The sequence below is a fragment of the Staurois parvus genome, unplaced genomic scaffold, assembly GCF_062004578.1.
Source record: "Staurois parvus isolate SC_StPar_1 unplaced genomic scaffold, SC_StPar_1.0 ptg000031l, whole genome shotgun sequence".
Lineage (NCBI taxonomy): Eukaryota > Metazoa > Chordata > Amphibia > Anura > Ranidae > Staurois > Staurois parvus.
Genome location: NW_028317827.1, coordinates 9,832,933 through 9,859,896, shown reverse-complemented (window position 1 = coordinate 9,859,896; position 26,964 = coordinate 9,832,933). Strand labels below are relative to the sequence as shown.

The 26,964-nt window shown below is 37.8% G+C and overlaps 1 protein-coding gene across 2 annotated transcripts; it reads left to right on the top strand.

Moving 5' to 3' along the window:
* The first annotated feature begins 9,739 nt into the window (after nt 1-9,739).
* On the top strand, nt 9,740-22,976 carry GCG (glucagon). Of its 2 annotated transcripts, XM_089660591.1 has the most exons (7): nt 9,740-9,831; nt 10,805-10,903; nt 14,478-14,639; nt 16,462-16,596; nt 18,363-18,476; nt 20,645-20,782; nt 22,420-22,976. In XM_089660591.1, exons 2-7 carry the CDS (start codon nt 10,812-10,814, stop codon nt 22,439-22,441), a joined length of 663 nt encoding a protein of 220 aa, XP_089516717.1. In that variant the 5' UTR covers nt 9,740-9,831; nt 10,805-10,811; the 3' UTR covers nt 22,442-22,976. The 2 variants fall into 2 exon arrangements, with proteins under 2 accessions (XP_089516717.1, XP_089516725.1); XM_089660599.1 differs by lacking the exon at nt 14,478-14,639.
* The last annotated feature ends 3,988 nt before the right edge of the window (nt 22,977-26,964 follow it).

Sequence of the window (26,964 nt, the reverse complement as noted above, 5' to 3'; positions counted from 1 at the left end):
GTATTGGAAAGCTCCCGATCTCTACTTGTGATCAGGAGCTTTCCAAGCACATGCCCAAAATGGCTGCCTCAGCCTCCCAGCGTCTGAAACCTCTTAAAGGGTAGGGAGGCAACAACGGGAAGGGGTTCAGCAAGGGTATATGTGTGTGTGTATATATATATATATATATATAGAGAGAGAGAGAGAGAGAGAGAGGGAGAGCCTGAGACCTCAAGACGCAGATGATCTCAGTGGCCTGTCAACTACTAGTGTTATATTTTCCAATAAATGTTTATTAGGAAAAAACAATTGAAAACCCATCAGTATCTTAGTGTCTTACAGTTAGACTGCTCAGTTACAGAGTTTCAGAATGATACTAAAGTGTAATTACATGGAAAATTATGCCAGCAATAAAAGTTTGCATTCATGGGATTGCTATTATTACGACAGCTGAAGAAATATACACCAACTATTAGTGTTTTAGGAGGGGATCTCTCATTGTTTCACATTTCCTCTCTGCACATAACTTGGTACTGAAGAGTGTATGGGACACACTACAGGACACAGTAGTGTCAAAGGGGCCATTCATGATTCCCCCTAAATCAATGACCTGGAGCAAGCACGTCAAAGGTGAAGTCTCAACTGACATCCTTCATACTTGTTCTGAGTCTTGGAGCCTCCCCTTTTAAACCAAGTCTGCAATGACAGCTACTATATTTCTGTCCTCGCTGTTTCCCTTTAAATAGAAATAGAATAGAATATTCGAGTGAATGTGTAAAATTTCCGATGGAGCAGATGTGTAAAGGTTAACCATTCCGTGATCAATAGGCCCAAGGATGAATTAGATAAATCTTATTGTAAAGCCCTTTAAATTTTCCTCTGCGGTTTCCTAATACATGAGTGCCCGGGATGGGCTATATTGTAAAACTATATAAACAATGCATGGCTCATTATGTTCACTTGTGTGTCATCAACCCTTCATAGTGCCACTGGCATGGATGACAACACCCTCGTGTTTGGATACACTGTTTGCAACGTGCGTCATCAGAAGCATCTTCGTTCACTTCATTTGAGACAAGCTCACATCCTACATCTTGGATTCTGTCAGTGCTCATCTTAATCTCAGTGACAATTCCCCAGGTTACTTGTCAGAGACACAAGTTTGTAGTCAGATCATGTGCAGCAGTTAAATCCCCTACTATTCTTTATAATAATATCATATCTTTGTATTTTAACATATAGAATAATGATCATCAAGGCAGCTGAATAAAAACTGATGAGCCCATGTTAGAGAGAAATGTCTGAAATTGATAAGAATCTGGCGGAATCAAGAGGACAATGGAAAGAGCAATAATGAGAAAATACAGTATCATAGAAACCAGATTTTATTTATTAAAAGTCAATAAATTATTCTAATTTGGTTATTGCTATTGTTCTTGGTCTGAAAGATGTACCCTTTCACAAAAGTAATTAGTACCCCCTTGTGTGAATCTCTGATTTGTAAGCTTTGCTGATTGGAGATCTGTAGGTGAGACACAACAGGGGACATGCTGAACTGCTGTAGAGAGCTTGGCTGCACCCAAAATCCATTTATACAGTTTGGGCTGAGGATTGAATTGGGCTTTAAACACATTCATACTGCTAACACTTTAAACTTGTATTCTAAATGTTACCTGGAAGAAGAACCCCCAACCTATCAGATGTAACCTCTAGGATTTATGTACTGCTGGTTTGGAGATGCTAGCTTTCTGCACCTTACACATTAATATCCTACTTTAATAAATAATCCTGTTAATTTTATCCTCCTGTAAACTTGACCATTTGAAATCTCTGAAAGACTAACTTCAGTCAAACTTTTTTTTTTTAGCTTTGGATAGAGTGGAGAAGATTTAAAATGTATCTAAACAAAAATTGATAGTATTGTGGCTCCCCAGTCTTCTTATTTTTACACTTTTTTCTTATATTTTAACCTTGTAATCCTGCCATTAAAATACTTCCTGTCCTAGGTGGAAAACTTTAGTTTGCTACGTTGTCACCCTAGGAAAGGGGGTTTGTTAGAACTACATAACACTGTGTTATGACTACATAACATTTCCCTCTCTTCTCCATAACAAAGGAGGGAGCAGGTTGCAGTACATGGAGATATCAGGGTATAGTACTGCCTGATAACAGTCCAGAGGCAGAGAACTCAGGAAGTTATCAACTCCAAAGATTTCTGGCTAGATGAAGAGATATAATAAAATGTTTTCAATGGCATATTTAATAGGCCAAAAGTGAGCAAATTAGAGAGATGTATTGTTAGATTGCACAAACATTTTAACCTTTCTTTAAACTTTTTTTTGGTTATGGATCAATTGTGAAGAATTTCTTTCATCCTCTATCTCTATAACACCAGGACAGGAAATGGGGAGAGCAGTTGTCACTGGGTCAGTGTAGCACTACCCCCTTAGGAGTCACTGAGTTTTGGGTCCCTGCTCTGCACAGCCAGGCAACACACATTTTCTTCCACACCTGCAGACTAGAGTCAGCAAACAGTTCTTGAGCTTGGTTTTGATGTTTTATTAAGGAGTTTTGAACTTGGATAGGGTTGAGGGATGTATAAGATGCCCAAGGAAAATGGAGACTCGAGGAAAACTCATTAGGAACTATATACAGGTATGCACAGAATAGTTTTTCCTCTTAGAGCACTCCAGCTCTCTGGTGTACCTTCTCAGATCCTAGATGAATCCTCCTCTTAACCCATCTGTCTGAGGGTATTCCCTGGTCAAGGGGACCCAGAAACTGCCAACTTAAAAACATAGTCCCAGAGGAGGAGCTAGTAGGATCCCCACCTGACTTTCCTTTCCCCTTTTCTGGCCCAGGGGGTGTAAGGTTACTCACACTATCCTTCCTGATAGCTCAGTGGGTTGGTGGCTGCCTTCAGGTCTTTCGCTGGGCTGGTTCCTTAGCTGCTGTTCAGGTTGTCCTTCCTGGAAGACAGTGGTATAGTGGAGACTCCAGCACCAGCCTGTAGGTAGGCCCCTTCCCTGGGCCCCCTCCAAGACTCCAAACTCCAGTTTTCACTCCACCTTCCACCCGACCCGCTTTTTCATACATAAGGGCTGTCCTGGCCCCATGCCAAGCCTCCTGCTTTGGAGATTGGCCAAAATTCCTTAAGTATGCAGATCAGCCCATCCTACCCCTACACAGTGACTTCTAGAAACATGTCCAGCTTCTAGAGCAGGGGGATGTATCAGGGAACTAACCTTCAGAGCCCTCAGCCCTGACCTAAAATACCATGGCTGATTCACACCCAGACTAACTCATCCCAGGCTGCTACTCACCCTCTACCTCGAAAAACTAACTAGCTCCCCCTAGTTAAACTTGAGGTGTGCTACATCAGGCACTGTGGTTCCTTCTGTTGGCCCCTTTGTCACTACTGTGTCCTATAGTGAGGTAGGGGACATCTGGAGGAACCATAGTGCTCAGAGGGGCATTGCTTGCATTCAACACTCCCAGAATTGTTGCATGCTGAAGTTTTTGCCAGAGGCTTTACCACTTAAAGACCACAATGTTCAGACTTAATGCTTGCTGGAAAGGTAGGTATTCAGAGTCTGCTATTGTTAATGAATAGAGTGATGCATTCATTTGTATCTTTTACAGTATATCTGTCTGGGGTTTAGCTTTAAAAATCAATAAATGAATGAATGTTGCTCATACTTAATTTAATGCACTTTGTGATATAGGGCAGCAGAGTTGCCAAGGGCAGCATACGCCCACGTCCCCAACCCTCACTTCCATGTTTCAGACTGTCAGTAAAATATTCATAGGTTACTGGGAACTTTTAGACTTAGAAGCACAATTGTTTTGGCAGGCAGCTCCCACACAGCAAGGTTTCCTCGATGGGCATCCAACTATAGCTCAAAACCATAGGAATGCAGAAAGGAGTGCCAGACCAACTCCAGATCTAAGCGTTCAAGTTCATTTAACTGTTGGTAAAAAAAGTCATTTTTAAAAATCCAACACGTTTTTGGGCAATACACTCCCTCTTCATCAGGGCTGAACACAGGATAAATTATATTGTGTGTTGAGCCCTGCTGAACGGGAAGTGGTGTTGCCCCAAAATGCATTGGCCATTTTGATACCACTTTTTTACCAATAATTAAAATCATCTTGGACTCCTTCGTTTGGTTTTGCTCTAGTGTTCCTTTTTGTATTTCATTGCTTTTGAGCAGCTGTCTGTGAAATCCAGCTGGGACCTCTTTGTTGATATACCAGTGCAGTTTGTGTTTTTTTACTGGTGGAATTGAGTACTGTGTGCTTACCACTCAGGCTCTCACCACATGTAGTGCCAAATGCTAGTAAAGTAGGGAGACGCAGAGATGCAGTATATGCAAATTGCCTCATTTCAGCATCTCCACCTCTCGTCTTGATGACTTTATGATTCATGATTTTAGAGCAATAGTAAGACTGGATAAATACATAGCAACTTTACAGCAATGTCAACCACTTTCAACAAGCTATTTATTTTAACAAACTACTGTTATCAAGTCTGTAAAATGATCTATCAAGTTGGTGGCAGGTTGTTGTGGTCTGTTTAGCTGCTTTTGTGACTGAAAATTGATTGAAATTGCCTAAAATATTATTATATGTATGTCTCCAGAAAAAGAGCAACTATTTGAATAAGAAAGGAGGGGAGCAGCACGAGACGTTTGGACTGGGGGAGTACGACTGACCTTGTATCTCCATGTTAACCATATAAATACTAGAATAGAGTCACTTGTATACACTCCCAGTGCATACAAAGATACAATAATTTGTCGTAGATGTCCTGGTCTAAAAGGCATATATGAATATTTATGTCACGGTGACATAATTCCATAAAAATAGTTTTTCTGCTAAATAAAAGCCTAAGATGAGGAAAGCAGTTACTGAGGCAAGCATTACAAATAGGACATTTTACAACTCTGTATATTAGAAGAAGCCAGGCACATTTCTCCTGATCACTTCACACAGAAGGCAGTATATAGATTATACTTTGTCAAATTAAACCCATGACGTTGCAGCACTGCAGTTTGCACAAAGCAAACAGATTTCAGATGTTCTTAATGTAGTCAAATAATTATAATTAAGAAGCCAAGAATTAAGAAAACAGAATATTTAGCTTATTGAGCTGAACTACAGCACAATGCTGCTTCATTTAATTACATTTGTAATATATTATGTTGTAATAACGCACATTCAGAAATAAAGTATGCTGCCCAAGGCTGGAATTTTTGCACAAGGCAAAATAGGCTTTTGCCTACACGATGATATCAATGATTTATATAGGAAGGCTAGGTCTGTCCATGGCAATATACAGTAATAGTCTCCTCAAAAAGTGGCAATGGCCGATATCACACTTGATTTTGACAACTAGCTGCAATAGGATCGTTATGCAAGTCACAGCAGAGCAGAGACATACTTCACTGGCTTTGAGGAGTCAAAACAAACTATGTGCAGCTTTAAGTTGTTAAAATCATGGCAAGACTGAGTGGCAGGCACTTAGAGGTGTCTGCACAAACATTCAATGCTTGCAGAGGCCCTTAATGGTCCTACAATGTATTATTCGTTAGTCACTTCAAAGCTAAAAGTCAAACCTTTGCCTCCCTGCACTGTATAGGTCCATAATTGTAATTGGGGACTTCAATATGTAATGAAGAAGAACATGACAAGCCAAAGCTTGACTTGAAGATGATGTTTGCATAGTGGTGTGCCCTGGGTTTGCTGCAAGTTATCTGCAAGTTAAATGTACATTCCGGAACCCCTAAGCAGCTACTATCGCTGGTAGTTTATTAGCTTTAACCCACACATAGGTTAACTGTTTAATCCTTACCCACTTGCTTTCAGCATTAAGCCTCACCCCCTTGTTTTTTTGTCTTTAGTGGCGGAAAGAAGCGGAGACTAGAACCTTGACTAGATTGAGCAACACTTGAGGCAACATTTTTCATGGTAATGATCCCATGGGATCTATTTACTAAAACTGGAGAGTGCAAAATCTGGTGCAGCTGTGCATGGTAGCCAATCAGCTTCTAATTTCAGTTTGTTCAAATAAGTTTTGGCAAACAAAACCTAGAAGCTGATTGGCTTCTATGCAGAGCTGCACCACATTTTGCACTCTCTGGTTTTAGTAAATCAACCCACATGGGTCTGTCAGATTAGTGGCCATCCAATATCATTTGTACAACGATTGTTTATAAATTGCCCTCAACTATTTACCAATTACAAACCTAAATTGCATTGAAGATTCAAAACAGTATGGGCAACCCAGGTAGAACATACCACCTTGAGCATTAGGATAACTAACCTGCCTCTGCACTACATTCCTACTACTGTATATACTATATTTTCAGTCAAAATTGTGAGGTCTAAACATTCAGCTTCTAAATCATGGCAAAAATGAATAATGGTGGTCATACCATGGAAGAGGCAGTTATCACATCAACAAATGTTCCATATTACCAATTATTATTATACAGGATTATTATTATAGCACCAACAGTTTGAGAAGCACTTTAAAATATAAAGGGAGACAGTACAATGGCAATACATTTCAATACAGAAGACATAGGAGGGCCCTGCTCATGGAGCTTACAATCTAAATAGAGTGGGAGGTGGTACAAAAGGTAATAGCGGTGATGATCTGATGGTGGTGGCCAAAGTACAGTTTTTAGGTGGGGGTGGGGTAGGCTTCCCTGAATAAATACATTTTAAAGAACTACCTAAAGGCAGACAGGGTAGGAGCTAAACTGACCTACTGGGGTAGGAAGTTCCAGAGGATGGTAGAGGTTCTAGAGAAGTCCTGCAGACAAGCATGGGAGGAGGTAACAAAGGAGTTAGAGAGCTGATATCTTGGGAGACTCTGAGTGAATGAATTCCATATACTGTATTCCCAGATATTAGCTGAAGTGTGATATTGGTATTTGTCCTGTACATGGGCCACACCAGTAAATTAGGTTTACAATGGCTTCATTGGTCCAATATGAAATTTATGTACAGGTAACATGATATTTATATTGTCATAACTCAGAATACCAGTTTGGATGGACAATGCATGTGAAGAAACTTGACCAAAAGTTTGAATGAATGCTAACTATTCTGTTGGAAACCTTCAATTTAGTGTATGAGGCTCATTGTTATTTTCAAATATAAGTTACAGATAGGCTGTATTTGTTGTTCCAATGAAAAAAATAATATTCACATTAAAGTATTAATTTCATTTACATTCAATCTAAAAATAAAAAGATGCAGCACTTGGAAGCATGAGTGAATTTGAGGGCAGCCCATGATGTATACTGAAAGCAAATGCTTTCTTGGCTTGATTTTGGCAAGAATAAAACATTATTGCCACAAATTTACAACACCAGGTGATTGTGTTTTGTAGCAATGGGTTCTGCATAACCCTAATTTAACCTATTACTATTAATAAAGTAGATATACACCCTTACTTATCAGAATCAGAAAATGGATTTTATTGACATGATTGACATTATGTTTACTAAAGCACTGTGTATCATAAACAATTACTTTCATAAATTACTTATTTTCAGTCTTTTAAAATCTTTGTTGTATCTTAGTGCTGCTCATTTCCTGCTGCCTTTTTTCATCTTTTACTGAATGGTCATTTCTTAGGGTGTGTTTCCTGATGGTGGATCATACCTGCATAATGTGTGTAAAAATGGCCATGTTTAGTCCCCATCTGAAAGCAATATGACTCTGTGACACTCCAGAAACACATTTGGGAGACAGGGATAGAGTGTTGCTACTCTATAATAGGGAGTGCTTAAAAAGTAACTCCGCTTTTGCTGTGAAAAAAAAATCCCCTCTGGGTGATCAAAGGACATTGCAAGGCTTTTAACCACTTGCCAACCGTGCTATAGCTGAATGACGGCTACAGCTTGGTTGTCCAGTTTTGGTAGGGTGTCCTATGATGTCCTCCCAGAACACGCCCTCCCACACGCCCCCAGCGGCGTGCACTAGGCAATCTCTGTGATCGTTGTGTCCTATGGAAAGGCTGATCACGTGATGAGGTAAAAGGCCAATCACAGCGGTGTTTTACTATGTGATCAGCTGTGTCCAATGAGTACTACAGTTGCCGGTTATCGGCTGCACTTTCCTCACACTGTCACAGTGTGAGGAAAGCACTGCCAAAAACTGGCAACTGCTACAGAGCAGATCGGCACTGATCATCAAGGCACTGATGATCATTGCCCTGATGATCTGTGCCGTGATGATCAATGCACAGCAGTGCTGCCCAGCAGTGCCACCCACCAGTGTCCAGAGGTGCTTCCCACCAGTGCCCAGCAGTGCCTCCCACCAGCGCGCAGCAGTTTCACCCATCAATGCCCATCATTGCCACCCATCAGCCATCAGTGCCCACCAGTGCCGCCTCATCAGTGCAGCCTATCAGTGCCCATCAGTGCTGCCTATCCATGCCAACTCGTCAGTGCCCATCAGTTCTGCCTATCAGTGTCCATCAGTGCTGCGTATCAGTGCAGCCTCATCAACACACATCAGTGAAAGAGTAAAATTACCTGTTTGCAAAATGTTATAATAGAAACAAAAGAAAAACTTTTATTTTTAAAATTTCTTGCTCTTCTTTTGTTTACAGTCCAAAAATAAAACACCCAGTACTTACTAAATACCGCGAAAAGAAAGCTCTATTTTTGTGAAAAAAAAAATTGTCATATGGATACAATGTTGCATGACCGCACAATTGTCATTCAAAGTATGAGAGTGCTGAAAGCTGAAAATTGGCCTGGGAGCAAAGGGGATAAAAGTGCCCAGTAGGCAAATGTTTAACAAACTTTGTTGCAGATTCCTACCTGTTTCTGCTCTGAAGAAAAAGCTGTTTTAATTATGTCAATGTGCACAGTAAATTTGAATAATAGTGACTTTTTGCTAATAATCAGCTGATGCACTTGTAGTGTTCTAATGAGGAAAGTTGCAGGGTCTGCATCCCTTTAGAAGTATTTAACCTTTTGGGAGTATCGCGCCAAAAATAAATTTTTTGTTGCAGAGGATGCCTAAAATCTGACTTGTGCTTAGTTCAGATGTCTGGAAAAATCAGTGAGCAAATCACACAAGTAGAAAATGACACTTTAGCGAAGTTTTGTACCCCAACTGGATACAGAAGGCCTCCAGGCTGCCATATTGCACTGAGTTTTACAGAAATTGTATATGCTATTTTTTTTCTATTTGTTTTTTTTTTCCCCAAAAAGTGGAATTACCCTTTAAACAAGAACCTTTGATGCAGAAACACCAAGTATTTTAATAAAAACGTCAGTCTTAAAAATATTGAAGATGACTTTTTAAATTGCATTAACTTCCAAAGCTTATATGATACTTTAATATCAATGAATGCATGAAACAGATAGAAATGAACACATACGTTAATATTAAGTTCTACTTTTCCATACATGTTATATGAGAACTTCTAATGAAGCCACAATAAACTCCTTTTTGTGCATGGGTTGATTGTGTGAAGAACAATTCACGTTCCCTGCCATCTGACATTGCGTTATACCTGCACTTGAATTACACCTGAAAAGGAAGCACTTGTACATGTGCAATTCTTTCACGATGATTTGCCAGCCGTCTCTAATGTGTAAATTACACAAAGGCAAGTCAGTTGTATCTTAACATTTAAAGCATCAGCAATCACATGATCATCTGTGTCAGAATTAATGGACACAATGCATCCTCACAATGTTCAATGAAGCTGAAAAGAGTATAAAATGCTTTGTGGCATAAGCAGTTGGAATCATCAGAAAAGACTGGAAAGTATCTTGAGACGGAGCTTCATCTTGTCCATTTTCAGAAGTCCACTTCACGGTGAGTATTGTCCTGTGGACTGCCATACAGCTGGCCACTGTCTTGGAAGGTTTTTATAAAAGCTGAATTATTTTTTATATTATTTTCTACATCATATACTTTGTTTTACAGTTTTTAACATGAAGTATTCAAAATAATGATTACAAACATAAGGTTTATATTAATATATTGAGTTACATTTATTGTAACATGTATTGGTTTTTATGTTAAATTTTAATTTTAAATATTACATTTAGGCTTTGTAATGCATTTTATTTAATTACTGATTTTTTAAACCACAATATATTTTGTAGGTATGTGCAACTGCATAAATATATTTCTTGGTTTAAGGAATGATGTGTTTCTGTAAATTTGTTTTTAAGTTAGCAATATATTTTTTTTATATATCAAACTGTTTTAAGGGTTTAAAAATGTAGTTTTATGAAGTATTTTTAAATCTTCAAATTAAGTTAATTGAATAAAAAGGTTTACTTACAACCACCTACTAAATAAGGTATGTTATGCAATATTAACACTGAAAATACTTAATATTAAAAATCCACATCGATAATTATTTATTGATGAAAAAACAAACAAACACGTGAACTGCTTCTCTTTCCCTGTTAGTTGGGATAAACTTTAGTCTATAGGCTAGATGCTAATAGGTTTGGCTATTCAGCTTCCTGGTCTTTGGCAGAATACTAGGCAAACTCATGTGCATCATAATTTGTTGAAGATTAAAGGTGCCAATCACTTCTTTGTGTTTTCCTCTAATCCTTAAATTTCTACAATACAAACATCTAATTTAAATAGCCAAACTTTGTATCGTGCATAAGATAGGGAAAACAGTTTTGCTATGTGCATAATCTTTAACATTCAGTTCACTTAACCACACAATTTATATGACCAGATTTTTTTTGTGGTAATGTTGTATTACAACATAATGGAATATTGGCACAATCGATGGAAACTGTTATTGTTTAATCTGTTGCAGAAAAACCATGAAAAGCATTTATTATATGGTGGGGCTTCTTTTTATGTTACTGCAAGGAAGTTTCCAAAGTCCTATCCAGGAAACAGAGGACAAGTCCAGGTATGTATCAAACTGACTAAAGTTAATTTTATTTGTTTGGGTATTTTTATTATTATATTGAAGATTTGGTTAATTAGTGACCTCTAAGCTGTTGAATAGCCACATATCCCAGTAAATAATATCCCTTGCTTTCTAGTAAATCATGCTGGAATGTATCATTTCTTAGAGCAAGATGACTGAAGGTTTTCTATGACTGTTGACAAGGTGCTAAAGTTTTATGTAATTCAGCCTACTGATAAAGATGTACTAAAATGTCAAAGACTTAAATGGTTAATCTTCCCAAAAGTCATATTTTGTTAATTGGTGACCTGTGGAGTGCTGAACCACTCCATAGTCTCCTATATCCAATGTGGATTCTAGCAGTCGGATCTCTTACAAGAGAAATCTCAGCGTTCTTTCTTGTTGCATTTTTCATAGCATCCAATATTACTAAAAAGAGGGACCCACTTTCCCCAAATGATGGCTATGTTAGGGGAGTATGGTTGGAAAATCAGATGCATTAATCTCACTAGGTTTATGCTGGCCTTACCATCACCAAGGAATTGAGCATTCAACAGTAATATACCACCCATGGGTTCAATAGTCCTCCATCTTTAATCAAGCAATCAAAATTGTGATTGAAACTGATGAAAACCAATGCATTCAATCAAAAGGCATCAATTTTATTCTCAATGTTGATTGGCCACTGGGTATTGACTGAAATTGTGGGTGGCAGATTATTGGGGGTCATTTAATTAAATGCAAACCTTTTTATAGTTTTTTTTGTCATTAGAGCCTGACAGAAAACATAAAAGATGACAGTTAGTAATTAAGCATACCATATTTACCTAGAACTAAAATGACAATTTTGGGTAGGCTATTTTTTAGCCAGTTCTTAAAAGTCTATTTTTCTTTATAATTAATTGTTAAACAACAGTAAAAGATATAAATGTGTATATATGTACAGCGCTGAGCAAACCTTTTTGGCGCTATATAAATCCTGTATAATAATAATAATAAATGATGTTATTAATAATTGTAAGAAAGTTTGTTACTCCTATTGTTACTTCATTCATTTCATTCTGCTTTCTCATTCCACTATCTTGTGTCTTTATAGCAGGAAGTGCAGACAACATTAACTATTCCATTATAAAAAGAAAAAAACTTTACAATGTGTGTAAAGGCTTTTTTTAGGTTAACTACAGTATTTTTTCCAAAGCAAAAATCTTCTCATATAAAGCCATCCTTTATTGTATTTACAGTTTTTTTCCCTAAGAAGTAATTTTATCTCTTATAGCTACTTTTAACTTGAGAAAATACGTTCTAACTGAAAAAGTCCATTTAAGGTTTTCGGGGGGGGGGGGAATGTATCTTGTGGTGTATTATTTTAAGAGCCTGTAACATGGCAGGTTATATAAACCACATGTTCTTTGCGTCCACGCAGTGTTTCTAAGAATTACAATATGTTACTTGTATGTGAAGATGGTATCATTTCAATATGCCCAAACTAATTTAACAACTTCTCAGTAAAATAAAAACTCCGTAGGATTAACACACATAAGTCCAGTTTGTGCAACAATTAATTAGGATTGATGTACTATTTTGCTGGAAAAGTATACAGCCTAGATGGAAAGATCACACTGGCCTTCTGACATGCTACACATTGTTTTATAGTTAAGCACAGTGGGTTTATTTACTAAAAATGGGGAGTGAAAAATCAGGCTCACGTCTGCATAGAAACCAATCAGCTTCAAGGTTTTATTGCCAAATCTTAATTGAGCCAGCTGAGGTTAGAAGCTGATTGGTTTCTGTGCAGAACTGAGCCTGATTTTCCCTCCCCCATCTTTAGTAAATAAATCCCAGTATGTCTTCAAAATGGATCAGTCCAAGTCTTGCCTTATTGGTCCACCCCTTATTGGAAGGTGATGGCTCATCCCTGCACCCATGTAAAAAAGAATGATATCTATTTAAATCTATACTAAGCTTGTGCAGCTCAACAGGAGAGGTACATGTTGTGCTTTTTCTATTAAGAGAATCCCTCAGTGTGGCTGATTCACTAAAGGAGTTGAGAATTTTCACTTAATAAATTTAGTGCAATTTCAAATCAATTTTATAATCATGTGAAAAGCAAAATCCTATTCACTCTGAATACTTAGTCATGTGCAGGTTAAATGAGTAAATGGTAATTTGCTTCACACATTGTTGGCTAATTGTAGTAAATGTACGTTCAATATTTTGAGTGAATTCTCTCTCTCTACTCATTTATAAAATGAGCATTAGGATGTCAAAATGCCCATGTGGCATTATCCTAAATTATTGAAATCTAAGCTTTTAATGCAAGAGTCTGAAATAATAGTACTAGGGGCAGGAGCTAATAACCTGTTTAATATATCATAGTTTGGTTTGTTCTTTTTTTGTTTAATAATAAGGGACAAGAATAATGTGTGTATATGAGAATTTTAATGGATATTACATTTCATAAAAAGTTTTTTTGGCAAGCAGAAACAGATTACTTCGACTAAGTTCACCAGTCTTAAACTGTTCCTTCCTTATTTTAATTTACTAGTTAATTTTAAATTAATATATTTCATTAGTCATCCTTAAACCATTGCTAAAGGTATTACCTAATTTTAGATTTTTAGATAAAGAAGGTTGTCTGCTCAATATTTGGCAGATTTCTGCTCACTTCCTGTCCCAGAGGCACAACAGGATGTGAGAGGATATCTCTCCAAAATGAGGGAAAAATCCCACACTTGAACATTTGTCGTTGAAACAGGTATCCCTATTAGAAGATTTGCTCTCTATTCCTGTCTTGGTGACAGCTGTAAAATTTTGGATTTCCTATTACTTTCTTTCTTGGTGACCGTTATCATGACAAAGGATACATCTCGACTGTGAAGACATAGGAATTGATTTACTACCGGCAGATTCCTTTACAAAGGAATTTTCCCTTAGGTTAGTGGATGTGATGAAAATTCACTTTGCATGTGCAAGGAAAGAAATAATATTTTTGCTTGCACATGATTTAGATGATGGAAGTCAGCAGAACTTTTCCTTATTCACTAAGTTAAGGGAACATTTGCTAGCAAAGTGAGCAGCCTATTTGCTTTTAGTAAATCAACCCCATAGACAACTAAAACAATGCAAAAAACAACACAGATGTCTTAACACTTCCACGATATATTCAAAATTTAAAAAAAAAGTTTTGGCTTTAATTATATATTTTAATTTTATCAGGATGAAGTTATTGAAAAGTATTGCACTTTAGTAATCACTTTCATATTGTCCTGTGTAGGGGAAAAATTTGCAATTATTTCTTTATCTGTAGTTTGGCGAACCAAGACCTATTTTTGATGAAGATGTTAAAAAACAGTTTGTATCTCATATATCAGATCACATGATTCTAAAAGAGATCAACTGGATTTAAAAAATTAAATCTTCTAGGCTAGTATACATTGTTGACCAAAGATAGAGAAATTGAATGTACCCAACCACCCTGTGTTTGGTCATGTAGGCTAGCTATAGAAGTTCAGAATAATACCCCCTAGGCTCTTGATAGATACTTATATCATCAATTAAAAAATTGTATACGCAGATCAGTCAAAGCTCCAAGGACTGAAGCACTAGATGATTCAGATCACCACAATGAAGTTAAACGTCATTCACAAGGCACATTTACTAGTGATTACAGCAAGTACCTAGAATCCAGGCGGGCTCAAGACTTTGTCCAGTGGTTAATGAACTCAAAAAGAAGCGGGTAAGAAATATGGAGCCAACAGAGTTTAACGTTCTGTATTAGATGGTAAAATAAAGGTCCCCACCAATTCTGTGCCCTAAGTCAAACCTTTCTGTTGTTATGACCCTGTGCTTTAAATGTGTCCATTGAACCTTACCATCATTGTTTAACACTAACCTTGGTTTTGTGGTTTGATCAATTTACTTTTTTCCCTCTTAAACCCGAATTTATATTGTGTGTGCAACATGTGTACTGTTGATGATAAGTAAATATTTAGCATACTAGAGCTAAACAAATTGTTCACACTTGTGAAGAGACTTAGGTAATATCCTTTGGACCCAAAGCAGCACATGTAATGGGGCTCTCAACATTTTCCCAGCATTCAAAATTTGACCTATTTGCAGAAATAACCTGTAAAAATGTGGGCAAGAAAACACCTTTTAGCTAAAACAAAAGGTTTGTGAATTCAGAAAAAACAAACAATTATACTAGGTGGATGCAGCATCGATGCACTGAGAGTTGAGTGATCAAAGGCTGCTGATTGCTCGGTTCATGGTTTTCAGTGAGCAGAGAGTCGGTGACTGTCAGTCACTAGCTCTATGCTGTGCCCTTCATGCACTCATGAGAGCATCAAGCTGTGGAGTGGGCAGGAGTAGCTGTCTCAGGCACTCAGCAGGTTGCAGAGAGGCTGAGCCAGGTGTCAGTCCAGGTATCTGGGTGGATCCCCATTTCAAAGTTGGGGTCTCTCCAGAGCCTAGACTGGCTCAGTGATGTCAGCTGATAGCAGACTTTAGCCCACTGTCGACTGAATACGGATCATAGGAGTGCAGAACTAAGTGCACTATTGTAATCCACAGGAGAAGTAGGGCCAAAAGAGCTTTGACCCTACTTCTCCTTTAATTAACACATCATCCGTGCTGCAGGAAAAGAGACATGCATGCTTAAAGCAGGATCAGAGCTTTGCCAATTTGCCCAAAATTACAGATTTGTAAACTATGCAACTGCATATGTACATTTTTTTGTTTTGGACAGAATAGGTAATGGTTAAGACCCCAATTGGGTTTTTTAATTTGTCTTTGTCCCATCAGAAAGATTACCATTCACATTCTGTACCAGAGACACACTAGGCAGTGAGTGGAGGTCTTTCCAAGTGAAGGGATATCCAGAACAGGTTTCCTCAAAGGATGTTTTTTCTCCCCTTCTGTTGCTGTAACAATTCAAAAACATTGGATTTTCCATCACTTTCTCTTTGGGTAACAAAGGTTACCAGGACCAAAACTGAGGATGAATCTCCTCAGCAGAAACAAAAGCAGCAATAAAAAAAAATCCTCGGAGATGTTTTTACCCTTTCACAGTTTATCTAAAAAGATTTTCACCCTCTCTTTGTCCTGGTGACCATTGTCACTGAAACAAAAAGTGTCTTGTTAAGTATGCTAGACCAGTGTTTTTCAAACCCTTGGTCAGTTGTGTACCACCATCACAACATTTGCAGTGTCAAAAAAATATTGCATTAGTTTTGATAAACATGTTCTTCAAGAATGCAATCTTCAAACAAAATGCATTACCTTAATTTCTGTCTAAATCTGGTCAATGCATCATGCTTGGAGTGGCCCAGTATCCAATCAAAATCCAAGGAAGCATAAACACTTCACATCTATGGTTAATAAACATGGGAATCTACTACTGCAGTGAGCATATACCCTCTCAAAAGTATGTTCTGTTGGGGACCACCTGCATGTTGACTATGTATCATGAGTGCAGCATGACCCACACTTTGAAAAACACTATTTTAGATGAACATCCCATACATATCTGCTTATAATTGTTACATTTGTTTTTCTAGAGGAATATCAAAGCGCAATGTTCAATTTGAGAGGCACGCAGAAGGCTCATATACCAATGATGTGTCCCAGTTCTTGGAAGAAAAAGCAGCCAAAGAATTTATCGACTGGTTGATAAAAGGAAAACCAAAGAAACAGTAAGGACACCACAAAGATATTTTCCTAAATTTAACTTTTTCTGTTTATAATGTACTTAATCTATTTTATTATCAGCCTTTTTGGCTACACTACACATACATTGTTTTACAGAGAAACCTAATCTTATTGAATGGGAAACAATCTTGTAATTCTTTGCTTTGTTTGCTATTTTTTACATCAATGTTTCTCTTTAGGCCGTATGGCAAATGCAAAACACAACATACTAAAAGATAAATCATTAACAAACAAAATACTTTAGCACAGATTAGATTAGAATTTACATGGAAAGGTTTTAAAGTTTGTTTTATTTGCTTTTATCCAACTTTCATGAAACAGAAAAAAGTCCTCATTTGCCACTGTTGCGAGCCATTTCAATGATCAATAGAATTCATCTACTGATATAAAGTGGGTCTTTCAGTTGTCTGTGGTCTATCTCAGATTCCTTTCACTGGAAAAAAAGAATAACAAAAAAATAAAAAACAAATAAGAACTGTAGTCATGCAATACAGATAGTTTTGTTAGGAGAAAGCTGTGAATGGGTTAGCCTAATATAAAAAATAAACTTGTCATAAACTTGTATTTGTTGTAAAATGCATAAGTAAACATTATGTTCACTGAAAAAGTGATTCCCATAGTGAACAGTAGATTGGAATAGAGGCAGATGAAGTTGGATACAAATCTTGACCTTTTTAAAAAAAAAAGTCAACTGCCCCTTCCCCTTCCTACCTTCTGAGATTCCCTATTGTTCACCAAGGCCATTCTTGATATTAAATTACCAATAGGGGTTTTCAAAAGGAAGAGGACATAGGGTCAAGTTTGAGTAAAGATTTGTGCATAACTTCAGCTTACTATATCACTTGATCTACTGATCATTTTGACAAAATGTACTGATGAATACTAATGCTAGTTATGCAGTGTTTTCCTCATATGCTCATGTGTGTAACAAATATACATTATAAGGTATTATATGGCAAATCACAGATGATGCTTGACATGTTTGTGAACTTGTCAGTTATCCTCAAATGATTTATGATTATAGAAAAAAATCTTCAGAAAGATCCTTAACTGGGACAAAAAGATGATCTTCCAAACCCATGCAATATTCTACTCAAGTGACTAGTTTTACAAAATGTCATGTTTCAATTGCTGAAGACAGCCACTGGAAATTTTAAACTGAGTTATGAATTCTGGGAGATGACTTTTTTTTACCAGTTATACACAATATTTTTTACTTTTGTATCTATAAATTTCACCATTTAGCAACTTGTATTAAAATTAAAGTGAATGTATAGCCCAATTTGTTTTAAATAGTTTCGATAGAGTAGGATAGGGTTAAAACCCTGTCAGTTTATTATTTGTTGTCATTATCCTATTGGGAAGATATCCCTTTACTTTTTTTTTTGGAGTACCAACAGAAAGTGAGAGAAAATATCAACAATCTGAGTTTACATCTCCATTGTCCCCAGTGTAACTGCAACAGGTGTTCCCATTGGAAATTTTTCCATACCTCTTATTCTGACAAAACTGTAAAATATTGGATTTTACATTACTTTTATCTCGATGACAATGGTCACAGGACAATTATCGAGTGGAAAAAATACCTAACAGAGACACAGACAGGAATAAAATCTTAATAAGTTATATACTACTTCCCTACCTTATCCAAAGCTGCAAAATAAAAAAAAAAGTATACGCTTTAAGAAGCCATGATATTGTGATGAATAATTGCAAGCATCCCAAATTAAAAATGTTTTTTGTTGTCCAGGAGATTATCTAGACATGCAGATGGAACCTTCACTAATGATATGACCAACTATTTGGAGGAGAAGGCAACCAAAGAATTTGTTGATTGGCTAATTAAAGGAAGACCAAAAAGAAAGTAAGGATTTGCATATTGACACTGATTTTGTTTATATTTTCCTATTTTACACTTTCATAATAAAAATAATATAAATAAATGTTTATGCCATAACCCTTTTGGCTCCTAAAATATATACTTATAATTTTAAAAACTACATATTGTTAGTTGTTACTTACATAATACATAGAATATCCATAACATAGTACTAGGAAGCCTGTGTTGGTTGGAGGTGATGATAATAATTAATGAAATAATATTTAGCACCCCATATACATTTATATACAATACAAAACTAAAATACACTTTGATCCAATAGGTGTTAAAAAGAATTGTAAAAATATGTAAAAGTTTCAATAAAATGTGCCTGCCAAAATAAAACCTTTAAGTAGATTGTCTGCAGGTAAAAAATTTAATTATTAGATTGGGGATAATTTAAACTTGACCTTTATTTAAATATTAACCTAAAGCTATGTGAATAATGTTATTGGGATGGATACAAAATAGTAATTGAAGAGCTAAAATACTTGTCTTTGATGAAAAAAAAGGTTGCCCCCAGGCTCTTTTCAGTGCGGTTCATATACCAAAATCAGGTCATGGATCTTTTGAAGGGTAGGATGAAAGTCACATTTGGCTAATTCTACCCCTTAGCACAAATGATCTGACCAAAGAACATTGATCATTTGAAAAACTTTGCAATAAACTCTTAAGGTGTCCAAACATGCTGAGATTCTAAACATAGAAGGAATGATGATTTACAAGCGTGAGTTCCCCATGATGTCAATGCTCAACAACAAGTAGCTCAGCAACTAGGGAGGTTAGCATGCACATTGACTGAGTAGATCTGTTAAAAATGACCATCCACATGGAGGTGAGCAAATATTAGGTTGTTCAGGAAGCGTTAGGTTTCCAGTTAGCTGTCTAAGTTTTAAAGTTGTAAATCATCATCTAAAGATTACCAACAATTACAAAAACAAGTTTACCTTACCTCAGCCACAGAAATTGTGTTTAGGGCCCCATTTATAAAACAGAAATATGTAAATGTATACAATTTCAGCATTGATCAGACTGCAAAAGGCAAAAGTTCAACAAGGTCAACTCTCATCTTTGAAATAACCTTAGTCATAAAGTTATCCTATATCTTTTTTATCATATCTTCCATGGACAATTATGTTTTAAAGATAAATTGACATTCCACACCCCTCTTAAATTGAATTGCTCTTATTAATCTACAAATTGAGGCCTCCCCCTCTACCCTGTACTTGCTACCTACCAGTCCGACAACCATCCATTCAAATGTTTCCTAATATACACCATTAGATCCAGCACTGTTAGATCTCTCACAGCTTATACTAACATACCATATATTGTCTTTCTAGATTTGGCTTGTTCTCCAAATGTTGTGGCCATTGTTCTTGTCATTATTAATGGTATTCTCAACCAATAAAAAAAAACAAACATAAAATAAAATGTTAATGGCATCCGATCCACTAGACAGATGGGGAATAGATCCACATCCATCTGTTTTTAGCGGACAGGATTGAATGTCAGCAGGTGTCAATGCACACATGTCCATTGACATATGATGCTGCATAGCAGGCAATAGAGGGTCCAATTTTGTCCACCTAAAAAAACTGACAGGCGGACTTGATCGGTTTGCCCGTGTAAAAGGGGCCTAATGTTTTTCACAGGGCAGTTTATGAACTTGCTTAGAGAATGGGGGGTCAAGGGATGACCTCATCAATGTACTTCTGCTTCTGCTGCTTCATCGTCTTACCACAGCCTAGGGTTGGAACTAGACCAGACTCTGTTGCCTAACTTTCTGCAGAAAGGTACAGGACATGTCTTTACTGCCTGGTGGGGTTTCCTGGATCACACGATCTGTGGCTCTACAGAATACTTTAAGAATGATTTAGAAGTATATATCTGCTATATGTCATGTATGTAACTGTGTATTGAGGCATTTGATATTCTGATTTAGTATAGAAAGAGTAATATTAACGTAAAATGAATAGAGAAGTTATTAAAAACTCACTAACCTATATTAAATGCATTGTTTTTTGTTGCCTTTGCTATAGTAGTTTATTGCTCAGAAGTTTGTACTGATATTATGTGCTGATATTATAAAAATGTGAAATGTGAAAAATGTGAAATTCAATATAGTAATTATCTTTTTTGTCTAAATAAAGTTTCCCAGATCTTTCAGCAGAAGAGATGGACAGAAGGCATGCTGATGGTAGTTTTACCAGCGACTTCAATAAAGCCCTCGATATTAAGGCTGCTCAAGAGTTTTTGGACTGGATAATTAACACCCCCGTTAAAGAAAGGTAAATCTATCTACAACATTATACAGTATAATACAATGCAAGGTGTTTACTTATGAATCAATATAGACAAAATAAAATGGAAACATTAAAATCAACCTGTACTAGAAGATATTACAGGGGGCTGCCTTTGCTAAATTCTTTCTAAGAATATTTGTCTGGTTGTCTCTAGCTTCAGTACTGACCTGGTATTGTGCCTAACAAGTAAATCAAATTTATTTACCTTGGCAGTGTGCTAGGTTACACTTTTTACCCTTTTGTGTTAGCCAGATGTCAGCAGAGGCAGCCTACATAATCTCTCCCTCCAGATGTGTATCTAAACTCAGGAAAAAAATATTTAATATATTGCAGCTTACCAGATGTGGTAGCTGCATTTGTTTTTATATTTTCAGGCTTGTATTCCCTTCTTTTCACTTGGTGATCCTGCCAGTAACAGACTTCCTGTCCTAGGGGGACAACGCATACTCACAACACTGTGTGGGAAGATTTACTAAAACTGGAATCTAGTGCGACTGTGCATGGTAGTCAATCAGCTTCTAAATTCACCTTATTCAGTTAAGCTTTGGCAATAAAACCTGGAAGCTGATTGGATTTTCTGCAGAGCTGCTCCAGATTTTGTACTCTCCAGTTTTACTAAATGACTCCTTCTGTACTGAAACCTGTCCTTTACAAACTGACCCTTGCACTCTGTGCATCATATACTACTGACCCCTGCACTCTGTACGTTATATATCTACTGTGCATAATGTATAGGACTACTGACTCCTGCACACTGTGTTACATACTACTGACTCCTGCATGCTGTGCATTATATGCCCCTGACCCCTGCATCCTGTGCATTGCATATTATTGACCATTACAGTTTGTATGATAACCCCTAACTCTTCTATATTACACACTCCTAACCCCCGAACTCTGTGTATTATGTACTCTTGACCCCACCCTCTGTACACTGGGTTGTACATTATACTGTATTCTCCTGCCCCTGCACTCTATATGCTGTACTATGGCATATGTGAAAGTAGACTTAGGTTGTGTTTATCCATACTTCTTTGGTCCCCTCCCACTGTTAGCACAGTGTGACCACACTCACCTCTGCTGCATCAATGCTTTCTTCAGGGTGCTCAAGGGTGCTCTAGGTCTCTGACAAACCTAGCAACACCCTTGATGTAAGCAAAAACATGCAACTAGGATTACAATGATTGTAAAGACATTTTTTGTTTGTTTATAGATAATAAACATGTCATACATAACTGTTCTGTGCAATGCTTTTACACAGAGCAGCCCCGATCCTCCTCTTCTCAGGTTCCCCGCTAGTCCCTTCCTCTTGTCAAGAGCCCCCATATCAAGCAGCTTGTTATGGGGCACCCGAGCAGGATCGCTCTTCATTGGCTCACTGACTGTAATTGACAGGCTGCTGTCTCAGCTAATGAGGAAGGAGAGTCCTGGGAGAGAAGCTTCTCTCGTGCATAATGCTGGATTGAGATGGAGCTCAGGAAAGTATTGGGTCAGCTTAGGGGGACTGCTGCACATAGAAGGTTTTTGTTACCTTCATGCATAGAATGCATGAAGGTAAAAAAGCCTTGAGTCTAAAACACTAAATATAAACAATTCTCAATATTTTTTTTATTTCTTTTCAGGGGTTTAATGGATGAGCAATAGAATTACAGAAGATCTTCAACAAGGATTCCCGCGGCTGTCACTTGAAAAATGATGACTTTGTGTTCTGTAAATTCAAGCAGGTGTACCATAAAGCCATACAGTATAGCTTTGCATGCAAAGTAAATGAAAATTCCAATAGTGTTTTCTTGTTGGGGAATTCCACAAATAGAAGATTCTGCTTATAAATGTGTATCGACCGTAACAGGTTTAAAGCTTTCCTTCACGTTCGGATTTGCATTGCACAATGAAACAAGCTTTGCCGATCAACCGTGAATGGTGAGGGCTTAAATCCAAAAGTGCCATTCTCTCGCCCACTTATTTAAAAACCTTATAAAAAAAATAGAGAAAAAAATATAACTTGTTTAAATTAAAAGAAAATATATACCTTATTTTTCTATGAAAATGAACTGTACATAGAATTTACTCCAATCAGTCGTGTCTTAGAAAAAGGGTAACCCTGTTTGAAATGTTTATTACAAGTGCTAAGCTTTCGAAATATTAACTAGTAGCCTTAAATAAAGTTTTTTAAGCGTCATTTGTATTGTTATTTTTTATTTCAAAACTGTTCATAATTTTAGGGAGGAAAACATTAAAGCTGAACTTCAAACAGCTAAATACACAGACACAATGCAGATGAGGAAGCTGTTCCACCGGCGTACTTTGTGTTTCTGTCCAGGGGCGGATTGACAACTCATGGGCCCCCCGGGCCATAGGGGATCATGGGGCCCCTGTGTCCTTGCCCACACTCAAAAAACCTAGGAAAAAGGTACCAGGGCCATTTTATGGGGCCCCCTACTGACCCCGGGCCCTCAGGCAGTGCCCAAGTGCTCAGATGGTCAGTCCGCCCCTGTTTCTGTCTATCTAGCCCTGAGATTTACAGTGAAAGGATAAGCAGCACAGTGATGAGTTTATCCCTCTGTCACTCAGCTTTCTCCTTCTACCATCCTTGTCAGTGCATGAACTGGTTGGTTCCTTGTCAGTGGTGTACCCAGGATATCTAGCACCATGGGCCGATAATTCTTTAGCATCATCCTCACCGCCACAGAAAATGATTTGAAGTACGCCCCCTTCCCCAGTATAAACCCCATAATAAAGACACCCCTCCACCCCAGTACAGACCCCTCAGGATAGACATCCCCACCCTCACTCAGTACAGACTTCCAGCTGCAGCTCAGATGCAGTAACAATTCAGAGCGAGGGGAAGTCTTCCTCTTGGCTCTGTCATATGACCTGAGCCAAGAAGGAGCCTCCACTTGTCTCTGAATTGCTGCTGTCAGAGAAGCAGCAGGTTCCGAATCTCTGGGGGTGCTGAGCCTGCCCAACATTGCTTTTGTTTTGTGTTGCACGATGCTGCAGTGCAGCACAACTAAATTTGTTGGGTGGCCACAACACTCCCAGAAAGTTGGACCTGGTGTGGACCGCATCCCCTTAATTCACTCCCTGTGCTGCTTTTTGCTGTCACAGTCAGAGCTCTGCTTTACAGTAGATTGACAAGGCTGATACCAAGTTAAAGTTGTTGGAAAGGTTTAAGGTTATTTTTACCTTCATGCATTCTATGAAAAAAACATCTGTGTACAGCATCCCCCCCAGCCCCCCAATACTTACCCATTGCTATCCAGCAATGTAAAAGAGAGCCTCGGCTCTCCGGGGATTTTCCTTCCTCATTGGCTGAGACAGTAGGAGCTCTTGATGCTGTCAATCACAGCCAGTGAACCATTGAGGAGAAAGAGGGGGAGGGGACGAGTCATGGTTATGTGTGTGAATGGACACACAGAGCAGCGGTTCAGAAGCAAGCCTTCTTGGGTGCTCCCAGAGCAAGCTGCTTGCTTTGGGAGCACCAGCATGGGACCCAAGAAAAGGAAGATCAGGGCTTCTCTGTCCAAAACTATTGCATAGAGTAGGTAAGTATGACATGTTTGTTATTTTAAAACCAAAAGAAAATTGCTTTTAATATCACTTTACATTTAGGTACATTGCTTACACTTAAAAAATACATTTAGTGAAGAATTTATGAATACCGGGCTGCAGGGGGTACCACCAGTCCTTCTGTACGGGGCCCAGGCCAGCATAGGGAGCAAATCAGATGTGGGAAGGGAGAGACAGGAGATCTGATCCCCTGTATGGCTCTCTTGGCAGCAGCTGAAAGTTGGCTTCTTCTCCTCTCCCTACCACCAGCTTTTAGCTGCTGTAGTGAGAGCCATGCAGGAAATCAAATCTGCGCCCATCACCCTCCCTGTGTACCACGTTTCCCCCTGCTGCCCAGGCCACCCTATCTGCCCCCACAGTGCTTCTGGCCTCCCTCCTTTCTTTTCCATTAGCAGCAGCAAGCACACAGGATGGAGAGTGTGAGAGGGGTCCCGTAAATGTCACATTTGCCAGCCCCTTTCTTTAGTGAATGAACACAATGAGTGATCGATACCGATCACTCACTGTGTTCATACATAATGGAAGCATAGTAAACTGTTTTGTTTTGATTTTTTAGGGGGGCCCTCTCAGGTTGGCTGTATGGAGCCCCATGGTTTCTAACAGCAGCCCTGGCTGCATTGCTTACACTTAAAAAATAAATTTAGTGAAGTATTAATGAATACCGAGCTGCATTTTTTTTCTTTTTATATCTGCTTGAAGTTTGGCTTTAAAATATAATCTACACATGGTATAGGCAGTAATGTAGCCACCAACATCCTAATACAGTTTAAAGTATAACTAAAGTGTATTTTCAGTAGCTACATATTTTCAGTTACTGTTCCAACATTAACACACAGTTTTGTGAATTGTCCACAGAAAACAAAGCGTTCTGTGCATGGACAAGGGGAGAGGAGGGTTGGATACACAACATTGCATTTTTCATATATTAGAGCTGAAGCTCTCATAGCAGCAATGAACTATACCATCCAGCTGAATGAAAGTGTAGATTTACAAGAATAGACAGTAATCCTAGACTCACATCATTAGCAGTAACGTTTTCATAATAATAATGACTAAATTCAGTTTGCCTGGAGTTCTGCAATATGTGACACCAAAAGATATCCTTACTATTCAAGAGTAATTCACATCCACTACTTAATGGCCCTGTAATCAATTTTTCATGAAATAATTGATATTTTCTGCCTCCTTGTAACAACCTCCACAAGCTATCTCCTTTTCCCCCTCACTTCCATTTGTTTGGAATGAGCAGTGCACATTAGCTTCAGTCATGTATACTGCACTGTGCACACTACACATCCCATCGGCTATAGTCCCCAGTCCATTTTGCAAGTGAGCAAGAGAGGGTATCTACATTCCTACTTAGAGTGGGACCCTGGAGAACGAACGTAACCACTAACAGGAAGTTGGATCATGGCAATTTGGAATTTGGGGTAAGTATAACATGTTTATTATTTAAAAAAACACAAAGTATTGCAATCACTTTATAATAGTTTGATAATACTAGATAACATAGAATTGCTCATTATTGTGTGTATATATATATATATATATATATATATATATATATATATATATATATACAGTATATATATATATATATATATATTTTTTTTTTTTTATACAGTATATATATATATATATATATATATATATATATATACATACAGTATATGTATATTCTAATCTGCTGACAAAATATTTGCTCAGGGAGGTTGATTTACTAAATCTGGAGAGTGCAAAATCTAGAGTGCAGCTCTGCATAGAAACCAATCAGCTTTCAGTTGGCAGAGTTGACCTGTGGTTCTGCCCCAAGCCGGAAAGCAAGAAACAGTCACCCCACCATTATATGGAAAGAGGGAGCAGCGTCTCAAAATGCTTCCAGCAGCTCCAATCCAATGAAGAAACGGACACCACTGAAACCAGCCCAATGAGTCTCATGTATAAGATGGCCTCAGCCCACCGAGGCTTGGTCCAGAGACATTTCTTCATTCAAGCAACTTTCAGGTTTTTTTGTCAAAGCCAATCTGGAGTTAGAAGCTGATTGGCTACCATGCACAGCTGCAGATTCTGAGTGCTCCAGTTTTCGTAACCTCCCCCCCCCCATTGAGTACCTATCAATCCCCTTTGTGGCTGTTCATCACCCACATCGGGGAGAAGATTGCTCTGGTCACCAATGGCAGTGTACCAGATTGATTGAGAAAGATAGGAATTCAGAGATCTGTCTGTACATAGATTCCTTAATGGATGAGTCCAATTACCATTGTATAGCTGAAGGTACACTTTGCAGTCACTGCAGATAATTTCATTTCTATTGTTTGACTTAAGACAAATCTTTATTTTATTTGTTACAGTTGCACTGATGTTGTTTTTATGTGTGGTAAAAGAAAATGACAGGTTTGGTTGTATACCTATAATTATAGTGAATAAATAAAAGTTTGTGGTTACTGTCTGCAAGCAGGCATTCAGCGGAGGCTTTTTGATTTATGGAGCAGCTTCATACCAGAAAGCTACTAATGTTGTATAGGAAACATTGCAACCATATGAGTCAGAAAGTTCACGTAGTTTATGTTAAAGCTGAACTCCAGGCAAACAATTAA